General features: G+C 49.5%; 1 protein-coding gene across 21 annotated transcripts in view; it reads right to left on the reverse strand.

Annotated features, from left to right (window-relative positions):
* Positions 1-12007, reverse strand: part of TACC2 (transforming acidic coiled-coil containing protein 2) — a 199871-nt gene that overhangs the window by 10741 nt on the left and 177123 nt on the right. For 16 of the 21 annotated variants that reach the window (XM_045803335.2, XM_045803330.2, XM_045803329.2 and 13 more), the window contains 5 exons: positions 11584-11724; positions 10617-10706; positions 4033-4176; positions 3498-3574; positions 63-106 (listed from right to left, as the gene is read on the reverse strand). In XM_045803335.2, coding sequence (XP_045659291.2) covers positions 63-106; positions 3498-3574; positions 4033-4176; positions 10617-10706; positions 11584-11724 — 496 coding nt within the window. The remainder of the gene's footprint in view (positions 1-62; positions 107-3497; positions 3575-4032; positions 4177-10616; positions 10707-11583; positions 11725-12007) is intronic. The other 5 variants (XM_045803339.2, XM_087862630.1, XM_045803338.2 and 2 more) reach the window with 2 other exon arrangements.

A 12007-nucleotide genomic window follows, 5' to 3' on the forward strand; every position in this document is an offset into this window, starting at 1 on the left:
AAAGCCCTCCCCGTGGGTTAGAAGCCTCAGGCAGGCCTGAGCCCAACCCTCATGACACCCACCTATCATCTGAGCGATGGTCTTCTCATACTCCGCCACTATTTTCCTGTAAGAGAAGCAAAAACATGTTGGGACCGTGACAAGAGGACGGTTTCTAATTGATACTAGGGCCCACGGGCTGGACATCAGCAGCCTGACCAAGACACTAGAGGCAAGTCTTGTTTATTTGGCATAGTTGGCTCACCCCTCTAGGTTCACCTCCAACCTCAACCCTCTTCTTGCACACCCAAGTAGGTTCATTTTCCTAGTGCACAACTCTGAACACACGGGTTTCTCACCTCCATGACCTTCCCTGCTCTATTTCTACCTCTCATGTCTTAGCTGCTTCTCAATGTCCAATTCAAATGCTATCTCCTTCAGGAAGCCTTCCCTGATTTCTCCTCTGAACTTCACCACATTTTACCTGAATTTTCTAAAACATCTCACACATCTGGCAGAAGCTCCTCAAGGCCCAGGGGCTACTACTTAGTCGTTGTGTGGGGGGCAGGGAGATGGGGAACAGTAGCCTTCTCGGATAGCTTCAATAAACCGTAGCTACACAAAAGCACTCAGATCCCTTGCTTGTAAGACTGCTTCACTGCTACCCCGGGTGGAAAGACCCAGGACCCTCCAAAGTCAACCTTCTGGAGGGAAACTCTCAAAAAAGACATAAAAGAACCAAGAACTGCTACCACCAACAGAGTCAGGACCCTGATTACAGCTGGTCCCAGACACTGGGGACTCTACTTACTCCCTGGTATGTTGAGGATGACCCGAGACCCTGACTTTCAGGGCCGTGGGGGAGTTAAATGAGGTTAAATGGGCCAGTGGAAGCAGAAGGCACTCTGCAAAGTCTAAAGGCCTCATAGCTGCTGGGTGTCTGTCACTGGCTTCTTGACCTTGGCCCCAAGGACAGTGCCTCACCCAAGGGCCGACCCACAACAAAAAAAAGATACTCACACCATGAGCCCACTTGGGTTCTTTCTGAATCCTACACCATTAATCAATACCTCCTTGTATCCCTGAATCACAAAACAGCGATGGACCTTTGAGGGGGCACCGTCTAAACCCATCACCGCCAAGGACAGAGGTGGGACCCCGGCAGGTAAGGGCCGTGTCCTTCCAGCGGCGTGGGGAGACCTGTGCTCCAAAGCCGCTTCAGTTGTACCATACTGGCATCACATCCTCACAGTGACCCCAAGGAGTGGTGCTCTGACGGTCCCCAGAATTGCTGATGGCAATACTGAGGCCCAGGGTCATCCAGGAACCTTTCTCGGATCTGCAAAGTGGCAGAGCTAGGATTCTAATCCAGACGTGGCCTCTGGAGCCTTTTCTTACCCCATATGCCTTACTGCCCCGAGGCGCTAAGATCCACCCTTTTTCACAGATGAGGCCAGTCAGATAGAGCTAAGGGACAGACCCCAAAGCAGCTAGGAAGCCGAGCCCTATTTTCACGTGGCCTGGTCTGGCTCCAGCGGTGACATGTGGGTCTTCAAACACAAGCGCAGCTGGGCCAGTTGGCGACACCTGAATCCTACCATAGTGGTTAGTAAACAGCACCCCTGGAAGCCCCCCCAGGGGAGCCCCCAGAGATGGAACTTCTAGCCTTCCCAGCATGCCCTGCTTTCATGGTCAGGGCAGGGAAAACATTACAGCCACGCTGCTCCCTCCTCCACTCCCCTACCAAAAAAAAAAAAAAAAAAAAGAGAGAGAGATAAAAGAAATTTTCCAAATGATGCCACCGCAGGGCCTCAGTGTGAATGTGAACAGCACACAGGGATTCACCTTCAGACGTGGTCACAAAAAACATCAGGAGGAAGAAGGAACTACCAGGAGAATTTTCAGGAAGATACTATTTGACCTAGGAAACAGGGGCTATGATTACCTAAATCATCTGTTCGCTACTTAAAACGGTAGCCAGGAAGGCAGCCGATTCTGATAATTAACCAGCAGCTGCCACTGCAATTAAATGCCTAGAAATGTACTAATTCTTCAACCAATTTTTAAAAATTCATCTATTCCCTACTTTCAAATTTTGAGACTTAAAAATGAAGCAAGCCTATTTTCAGCATCACGCCAGGTCTTCTGTCTTGTTAAAAGGATCATGCTCTAACTCCTATCTTCCCCTTCCCCATGTGCCAGTTCAGCCTGGGCTGAAGAAGGGCAGGTGTGTGGGAAAAAATGACCTGTGCCCCCAGGAGTCATTCTCAGACTTGGTGGCGGCAGCAGCTAGAACCCGGGATGGCCAGAGTAAAGGTTTGGGCCAAAGTTTCTGTAAAAATGCCACTTGTGATACCGTTTTTTAAGATCACATCCCAAGGGTAAGTTCTAGCCCCAGAGATGTTTCTGAGCTTCTCAGACGATGATGAATCACGAAAGAAAACAAAGGGCCGAAAGCTGCATCCTATGGGACGAGGGAGGGAGGCCCCCAGGCATCGTGGAAAGAGCTTGCGTTTTGGGATCAGAAAAGTAGATTCAAATTCACATTCTTCTAACTAGAAGCTCCGGGACCTCGGGCAAGTCACCTAACCTCTCTGAGCCTTCCACTGTCAGATGGGGCTGATGATCCCTTCTTGAGGGCCGTGGGGAGCAACAGAGACGGTGTCTCAGCCAAAAGCACAGCACATGGCACAGGGGAGGCACCTACTGGGTAGTGGCTCCTATACTCTTGTTATAAGTGCAGCAAATAGAAATAAACCGTTCGGATAAAATTCCGGGGATAACCTGTTTATCCGTGGAGACTGGTGAAGTTCATCACGTTAGAACTGTATAAGGACTATTAAAACTGTTACACAATGAGGTCACGTTATATAAAAATCTGTCCAGGATTTGCTAAGTTAGGGGCCCCTGGGTGGTGCAGTCGGTTGAGCGTCCGACTCTTGATTTCAGCTCAGGTTGTGATCTCAGAGTCATGAGATCGAGCCCCCCATGGGGCTCCGAGCTCAGCAAGGAGGCGGCTGGAGATTCTCTCTCCCTCTCCCTCTGCCCCTCCCAATTATGCCCGCTCTCTCTCTAAAATAAATAAATCTTAAAAAAAAAAAAGATTTGCTAAGTTAAAAAAAGAGTATAGAATAATGTACATTTCTACTGTGGAATTAAAAAGGCGTCTGCATAGGGACACATTCACACATTTGCAATCAGAAACAGAAAATTCTTGGAAGGATACACCGGAAACGGTGGAGAGCCGCTACCTGAGAGGGGTGGAATTGGGAAGCTGAGTGGGAAGGAGATTTGCTTTTCATTGCAAATGTATTTATTTGTTTGCAATATTTAGCTCTGGTGCATGATATTTTACAATAGTAATATTACTGAAAATACTTCTGTGAAAATATAAACCTTGTCTCACGAAAAACAGGTAAGTCTTGGGAAGACACTGTTCATTGGCCGCACCAGCTGTTACGAGACCACAGGTAGGCACCCACCGCCCCCGCCAGGTACCAGGAAGCATCACAACTGACCTCATTTCCATCACTTCCCGCCTGCTTTCTTCGTATTTGTCCTTCCACTCTGAGACCTCTCTCTCCTTGGTTATGATCTGGCATCAGGGAGAAGAGGAAGGTGAGCCCCAGAGGGGTGAATTCAGATCTGCGCAATTCACAGACCCGAGATAAGGAGACACTGAATAAACGTAGCATTAAAACTTCCTACGCCCAACAGTAATTGTATGGAGAGAATTTCCCGGAGCAGGAGACAGAAATAAACCAGATATCAGACTCTCACAATGCCCCACCGGGGAGCAACTAAAGGCAGATGCTTTCTGCTATAAATCAAACAAGGCCACAGAGGCTCATTAAACAATGGTGTCTAGGAAGATCAAAGACGGTTTGCTACCCGTCTCTGCCCACAGAGGTTGTGGGAGAAAGACTGTGTCCAAAGATGCTGGCTTCGTGGACTGTGGGCATATATATATTTATTTATTTCCATGTGGCAGAACCCGGAGCTTTGCCGGGGCAACTAGAGCCGGCTCCCCGAGCCGCACCCATGTCCCACTACCTCCGCTCTGGCGATCCGGAGGGCGGAGTCCAGGTCGGGCTGCTGGAACAGAAGGCCCGCGGGCTTCTCCACCTCGGCCGTCCCGATGCGGGAGTACAACGCTGTTTTGGAGATGGAGACATCTGCTGGGTGAGCAGTTTCTCTCTGTGGAGTGGTTTTTAATTAAAAAAAAAAAAAAAAAGTTAATAACATTCCTATGACAAAGAGGATGTGCATTCATCCTCTCGCGAATGGGTCAGTTGTATGGTTTCGAAACAAAGAACATCAAAAGTATGAGAAAATGCTTGGACTGATGAGTGGGGAAAGGCCGGATACGATCTATGGAAATCAATCATTTGGCACCTGCACCAGCAGACAAAGAAGCAAACGGCAGCAGCCTCCCCAGCTCCCCTCTTTGGGAGTCAAGCCTGTCTGGGGCCTGCTTATCACGGCCATTTATCAGACGCAGAGGCATTTAGGCACAGTGCTTAAGAACCAAGGCCATTTTCCAGCAGGCTCCACTCCCCAAATAAAAGCCTGATGGTGAACGATGCTGAATTCTAATCTACATTTGCCTAGTTTTAAATAACTGCAGATCTGATCGTTTCTGTAAGACTGTCCACATTTCAGTTTGGTGGGGCATTGGGGGGCCTGTGTTTAGCTCCGTTTGCAAGACTGTGCTCACACAAAGCTTAAGGCCTGCCGTGGCTATCAACCAACGTCACCTTCCAAAGCGAGCTTCTGGATGTCTCAAGGGAAGAGTTACTTTTGCAGCTATGCTGCCTTAAGTCTGCTGCGTGAACAGTAGCATGGAAGTCTGGATCAATGACAGCATCCACATTTGCTGATCAGACCCTCAACGAGTGGTGGGATTCCTGGCCCCCACCCACAAGCGACACTGGTTTGACTGTCCAGGACAGCCACTAGCCTCCTGGGAGGGAGGGAGGGAGGAGAGGACCGTGGTTACTCCTCCTCCGTTTGCACAAAAAGCTCAGCCATTTCCATCACACTTGAAAGGCCACGTTAGGACATCATCAACCAGCACAGCGGGGGCCGGCGGTCTAATTCTACTGCGAGAGACTCCAAACCGAGCACACTCTCAGTCCTATGCATTAACCTCCTGGTGCTGGTGGGGCTGCCAAGGCAAGCCGCCACCCTGATTCCTAGAGTCCAAATCGGTGTGAACTAATGGTGGGCTGCCAGTCTGAGTGTGACTGCAGCTTCCTGGGGAAACGGATGGCAGGTAAGCTGTGAACACAACACCCAGGTCGGGGAGGAGGAGAGATCTGGAGAAAGAACAGTGAGGACTGCTCTTGGAAGTGGAAGCAGACAAGATTAAAGACCCAACGATGAAGGGGAAGGGGCGCCCATGAAGGCACTCTCTCTTCCATCTCAAGCACAGGTGACCTCACCCCACTACAGCATCAGAGAGAATGAACTTGAAGTATCTTAGAAAACTCGGGCAGAAATTTAATGGATAGGACTGGAGATGGCAGAGTTAGGCCCAGTTAGTTGTACACATGCACAGTCAATGTCATGGTTTTGGTTGTCCTAAAAATGGGCTGGGGTTTCACTCACGCTATCTGGCCTTGAGTATGTGGGCTCCCTGTGCAGGGGGACCAGAATGATTACTCCGGTCAGAGAGGGGAGGGAGCACCCAGTCCCCTGTTCTCCCAGACCCTGGAGACACACTGTCCTGTCAAATGGGATGCCAATCTTTCCATCCTCAGGTCCTAAAGAAGCCTCCATTACAGGACATTTGAACATGGCACAGAAGCTGGCACGCTGACCTCTCGGAAGAAAGCATGCCACTGGGCCATGGGTGCGGAGCCTCAACCGTGCATGGGTTAATCTCTGCTGTCTGAAATGTTTTCAAGGCTCTACTTGTCATGTGGGAAACGTCTCAGGAAGTAAATAGAAAATTATACCCAGAGGTCTTGTTTTCGGCTCTGGTCATGATCTCAGGATCATGAGTTCGAGCCCCGCCTCCTTGGTCTCTGGGCTCAGCAGGGGGGAGGATGCTCTCTCCCTCTCTCTCTGCCCCTCCCCCTGCTTGCTCTCTGTCTCTCTCTCTCAAATAAATAAATAAACAAATCTTTTATAAAAATTAAAAGAAAAGAAAAGAAAATTATACCCAGACAATAAGACTCTGTTTGTATTTATGGAGGAAATTCATAGACACAAGATTCTGAAGAGGACCGAAAAAACAAAACAAAACTGTTCCTGTCACTTTTTAAGTAAAATAATGTGTCCTTTAGAAAAAAATTAGAATAAAATTTCAAAATGGAAAGAACACTAGACACCATCTAACGCATCATGGGCCTTTGAAAGATGAAAAAATGGAGGATTTCAGGGATTTGGCCAAAAGGTTTCCCAGAATGAGATTCAGTTCTGACTCGACACAAGCCAGCCCTCTGAAGTGCGAGCGGAAATGAACTAAAACTAACTTTATCATGCTGGGCAGAAGTGAAACCTGACCGATGTAGGAATTGATGACCTTAAAGCTGCCTAAGTCCTTTGTAGGACAAGGAAGGGAATGAAAAATAAATACATTAATGAGCTTTCTAAGTAAACACAATGGTTAACCACCACATAGTGACTCCAGATCACCTTTCACCCCTGCCACCTGGTGTTTTCAATAAAGGAACAGATGACTTCAGAATCTATTTGAATTACAGCCTGGAGTAGCTGGTGTTAACGAAATTCAAGGTACACACCCTGGTTTTCTCTTACAACCAAGGATCATTTCTACGGGAGATAGGTTTGTTTCTCGCTGATATTTTAACATCAGGCTTTGGTTAAGCTTTGTTTTCTCTTGCATAAGGCCCCACTGGCTGCTCTGGAGAAGCCTAAAGCCAAGAGAATCACAAATTAAAATGTGAAATGGCCACAACTCAGAAGGAGAAGGAACTTTGGAACCAACTTCCAACCCCTCCATCCACTCACTCAGATCTGGGTCCCTGAGGGCCAGGGCACCGTCACCCTCAGCCCTGCAGACTGCATGCCTGGGGCCCTTCTGGCCTTGCAGTCCTGCCACTCACCCAGGCTCACAGAGCTCCCTGTGGCGGGTTCCCTGTCGCTAGGCCTCAGGGGAAGCTGACACCTGGGACCAAGGTGGGGTCCCTGGCCGTGAGAGCCATCCGGTGGGCCATGACCACGGCGGGAGAGGTGTGCACGTGGTGTGGACCAGGAGTCTAGATCCGGCTGGGAGACCACAGCAAGCGGGGCCAAGGTCATGGAGAGGGGCTAGGTGGGGCAGGAGAGGGGCCTCTCCTTGGGAAGCTGCCGCATCCAAATTCGACAGCAGCTCAGGATGACAACCACGAGGAAGACATTCAGCATGTACCCTATTCACGCCCACAGGAGGCGCCACCAGCCAACGGACTGGCCACTCCTTCCCAAGAGTCAAGACGCGGCCTCCATCCTTCTCACCACAGGCTGCAGGCGATGACCGCCAATTCCCTGAACTGGCAAACAGAAGCTGAAACCCATGTGCCAGGCCTCTGTCCCTGCTCGAGATGTTCCTGCGGCTTTCAGGCATCGCGTTGTGAAACGCCGGGAGTGGTGGGTGGTTTCCGGACACAGCACTAGAGGAGCCCCTGCTGTCAGGCCACTCACCAATTCAGGCTGTCCCAGACCTAACTCCTTCTCGGCCCCCCTAAAATCCAGGTCTGCCTTTATCAACCAGGACTCCTGGAGAAGGAGAGGAGAGAGATGAGCACCCTTTCCCTCCCAAAGGGGCCTGCTTTCTGGGACTTTCCTCCGGTCCTGAAGCTTGCTGTTTGTAGGATCCTTGTTCCTACATGACCCAGACACATCCTTCATTCTTTATATTTGGGTCCCCTCATCCAGAAAGGCCAGCGGCTTTGGGGATCGCCACCAGTATCTGTTACATACACAAATTAAATCCATCCCCCACGGGCCTTGTACCCTCGCAAAGCCACACAGATAGGACATTTCCGTTCCATCCATCCTGGTTACATTCGGGGCTGCTGTACCACACAGCCGGCCACCCTGGTCCGATGAGCCCCGGGAGGATACCACCGAACTCACTTGAGCAGAAGTGTGTGGAAGCAAAATAGTAAGGAGCTCCAGCCCAATACCCCAGCCCCGTGGAATCTTCCTCCTCTCTTAACATTTTCAGACTAATGAGACAGGAAACCCCACTGCGGTCCTTGGAAGGTCAGCTCAGCTGGCTTTCCATCTACAGGGAGATGTCAAGGGAAACTGCCCATAGGAGCGACCAGGAATCACCGCCGTCGTATTTCAGTCTGCTTTCCGCCCTCCAAGTGATTTCTTTTCATTCCAAGTGATTTCATTTTTGTGTTAGCAACCGTGGAAGACCATGCTGCCAAAAAGACTGGGCTATGTCACCTGCCGCTGAAATTTATGGGCAGAAAAAAGAGCAAATGAGATACACAGCTGCTCTTCCTCTTTCTCTACGTCAGCGATTTCCAGTGCAGCGAGGGGCAATCAAGTGGCGACGTGAGCAAGAAACCCACAGGAACCCAAAAAGTGGTACAAGTTACCATGGCAGGGAAGAATGTTCCTCACACTCCCAGCTAGTTCTACCCCCACCAGTGTTTCTTTTAGCAGATCCGTCTGAAATACAGAGGGAGGTAGCTGGGGCCGTCCCTCTGACCCACACATGGCGGAGTCACGTGACAATATTTTCTATATCAAAAGCGGGACACGGGGTGTGAGAACAGGCTCTCATTGACAGGAAGTCAGTGGGCAGCCAATATCTGCCGACTGTCATCTCTGATGCGTCCCCGGAGGAAGGAGGCAGGGGGGCACCAGCAGGCACTCCAGAACATTCCACACTCAATCCGAACTCTTACTAGAATGTGCTCAATCCTGCCTCAAACTTCCGGACAGGAATATACTGTAGTTACGGTGGCCAGACTCAAAGCAATTCATTCTGTCCTTAAACCATTCCCCAAAGAGATCAAGAAATAATTCTAATGGGGAAACAAATCCTCACTGCTTGATGCTTTTCTTTCTCATGGAAACTAAACCCAAGCTCACCGGTTGACAATGAGAACAAGGACGTCAGCAACGTGTATTAACGTTCTCATCCCTGCCCTGGGTCTCCAGTCTGGACACCCACAGTGCGACTACCTTCTTTCACTGAGAGATGTCTCTGGGAGGGGGCCCCCCACCTTGCGGACAGTTTCCAGGGGAACCACATGTGGGAGGCCCTGAAGGCAGGAGCAGCCCATGAACGCCTGATCATGTACCAAGTGAGCTGTTCCTTGAGATGCGATAGGCAAGGGGCTCCATCTGGAGACTGGAGTCCTCATTCCTGCGGGGTCAGTGAAGCACTGTCAGCCCTCGGACCCGTTTCATGACTCTACTTCCCCATCTATAAAATGGGACCTGGACCCCCCATGGTAGAGATGCTGTGGGTGTCCGATCAGGTAACAAAGGCAAAAGTGAAGGTTAGCTACCAAGAGCAGCTGTCATTTACTGCACGCCGACTGTATGCCAGGCACAGCGCCGTCCTCCACGCACCAGCTGTAGCCCTTACAGCAACCTGCACACGCGCTGTTAGTAGCCGCATCTCACAGCTGGAAAAACGGAGGCCCAGAAAGGTTCACCGACACGTTCAAGGCCACAGAGTGCGCTGGGCTGCCCAACGCAGCAGGTGCGGCATGGGGGTGGGGCGGGGGAATGAAGCAACTCCTCAGAGACCACAGCTCCCCATCAACCCGGAGGGAAGGCCTGACCTCAGAGGGCCACAGTTTTGCACGCCGTCAGCGACTCATTCAAATTGTTAAGAATAATTACTCCAAACTTGGAAGGCAGGCAAAAAGATTTCTGCATGCTCTGTCAGTATCTTACTCGACTCTAGAGGAGGGCTTGGCCAATGATGGTGTGTGCGCCAAATGGCCCAATGTCCTCTTGGGTAAAAAGGGTTTTGCTGGAACATCGCCACACCCGTTCATCTATACATTGTCTGTGGCTGCTTTTGGGTTACAACAGCAGAGCAGAGAAGCTGTGACAGAGACCAGATGGCCCCCAGAGCCTAAAATATGTACCATCTGCCCTTCTGTAATTCTATGGACTCTGGCCTAAGGGGCCATCCGAGGTCTCAGGAAGGTCTCGGTTTCACTATTTACTATTGATTAGGGTCCGATCTCAGTACAGTTAGATATTAACTTGTAGAAAATAGAAAAGTTGCAAACGATTTCTGTTCAGTGGAGAAGGAAATGATTTTCGCAAAACACAAACAAAAAAACCTCCAAGGTTATATTCGATTGTCTTGTTTACAGCCAGAATTAACCAGTTTTATATCAAACTTTGCAGTAAGATTGCAGTAAGGGTCTGGCCTTCTCTGTTCCACTGACTCTATATTGGGTTCTGCCATTTTCCTCCGTTGAACCCGCTTTACCAGCCTGCTGGTTCCTTCATTACCGAGTTAAGCATATCTTAGACATGTGCTCAGCGTCTGTTTACGTGAGAGCTAAGCTTTCAGCTTTTTAGAAAATTTTAGACTACTTTGTAACACCCCCACATTGCCTGCTTGGTCAATGGTTAGCAAAGAAAGTTCTGGACCACACCACATTCTCAGGAGGCAGTGCACGGCAGCAGCAAACCCGTACCTTGGTGTCCTGGCGGCTACGGGAAGCCAGGGCAATCTGCCTGGCTAGCTTCAGGGCTTCTATCCGCATGACGGCAAACTCTAACTCCTCCTGTCCGAGGGGCGGGGGGATGAGCAAATCGCAGGGGAAATGCATCAAGACAGGATGTCAATGCGTCCCACATTCAAGAAATGAATGCGCCACGTGAATGTGTCATGACAGGTACTCAGGAAAAACACACGCTCTGGCTTTCTTGCACAATTAACACCTCAGCAGATCATGAAATAAGTGTTTAATTTCTTTTTTTTTTTTAATTGCCCTTCAGAATGTCTGTCATGAGGGATCGTGTGGTCAAATATGAGAGGATTTTAGAAATAGGATCAACATTTTTACTGCACTGTTTCCTTCCATTTCTTTCCTTTTTGTTTGATTAATGTCAAGATGGTCAACAGCTTCCATGAATGGTTTCGCATTCTCAAACCACTGTTAACAGTCTCTCCAGGTTTGCTCTGAAGGTCTTAGTCTAGAGGGTATCAAATTAAGTTGCCAAGTTTAAGGCAAAGAGTAGATAATTGTTTTGGTTTCATATGTAAGACCGAGTCCAGATGTTAACTCAATGGGAGTCTGAGGTAGCCGCCCCTCCGGTATAGAGAAATACGTGGCTCGATGGTGATCTAATACCCTTGGTTCTGTGAGTAAATCACAGAAACTGCTTTGGGGGCTATCAAATCTTTTGAAAAATGACTTTGGGTCCAATTTCCCAATTGAAATACAAATGGTTTGTCCCATATGCAATCACACAATTTATATCATTTTGGCGTCTTGGGTCAAGAACACCCATACCTCAGTCTTTGAGGGGGAAGATATTTCATTTGGAGCATTTCCAGCAATACCTCGTTAGATCCTGCCTCATTGCATTTGGGGTTTGGCGTTCATTCTCTACTGAGGTTTTCACAAACTCCCAAAAGGTCACACGTGGGCTACAAACCTGAAGTTTCTGGGCAAATACTGGGGGGTTCTTTTCTGCTAAGTCGGGTTCCAGATAGTCAAGCGTGCCACAGAGAGAGGCTGGATGAGCCAGCCTGCTGAGGAGGGCGTCAGCAGAGGCAAAGGAGCCCTCGGGAGCTGTCTGAAGGCCAGCAGAGGAGGACACAGAGGAAAAATAGAGGAGACACAGAGTGACATCGATTCCAAGCAAGGACCACCAACCTATTTGCTGGACATTTCTGACTCAAGGCTAAAGACAGTATTAGGTGCCAATACTTTCCTTTTCATCTGGACTAATTCCCACCTGCTGACGATGGGCATCTTGAGATTGACAGGTCCCACCCCTCCCCCGGAAGCACAGCCTTAGGTGCCGGCCCACCCCCACACCACCCTCACTCCCTAACCAATTGGTGGGAGGAAAGTTA

This window comes from Ursus americanus, chromosome 6 (genome assembly GCF_024610735.1).
Source record: "Ursus americanus isolate L20-20 chromosome 6, mUrsAme1.1.p, whole genome shotgun sequence".
Taxonomy (NCBI): domain Eukaryota; kingdom Metazoa; phylum Chordata; class Mammalia; order Carnivora; family Ursidae; genus Ursus; species Ursus americanus.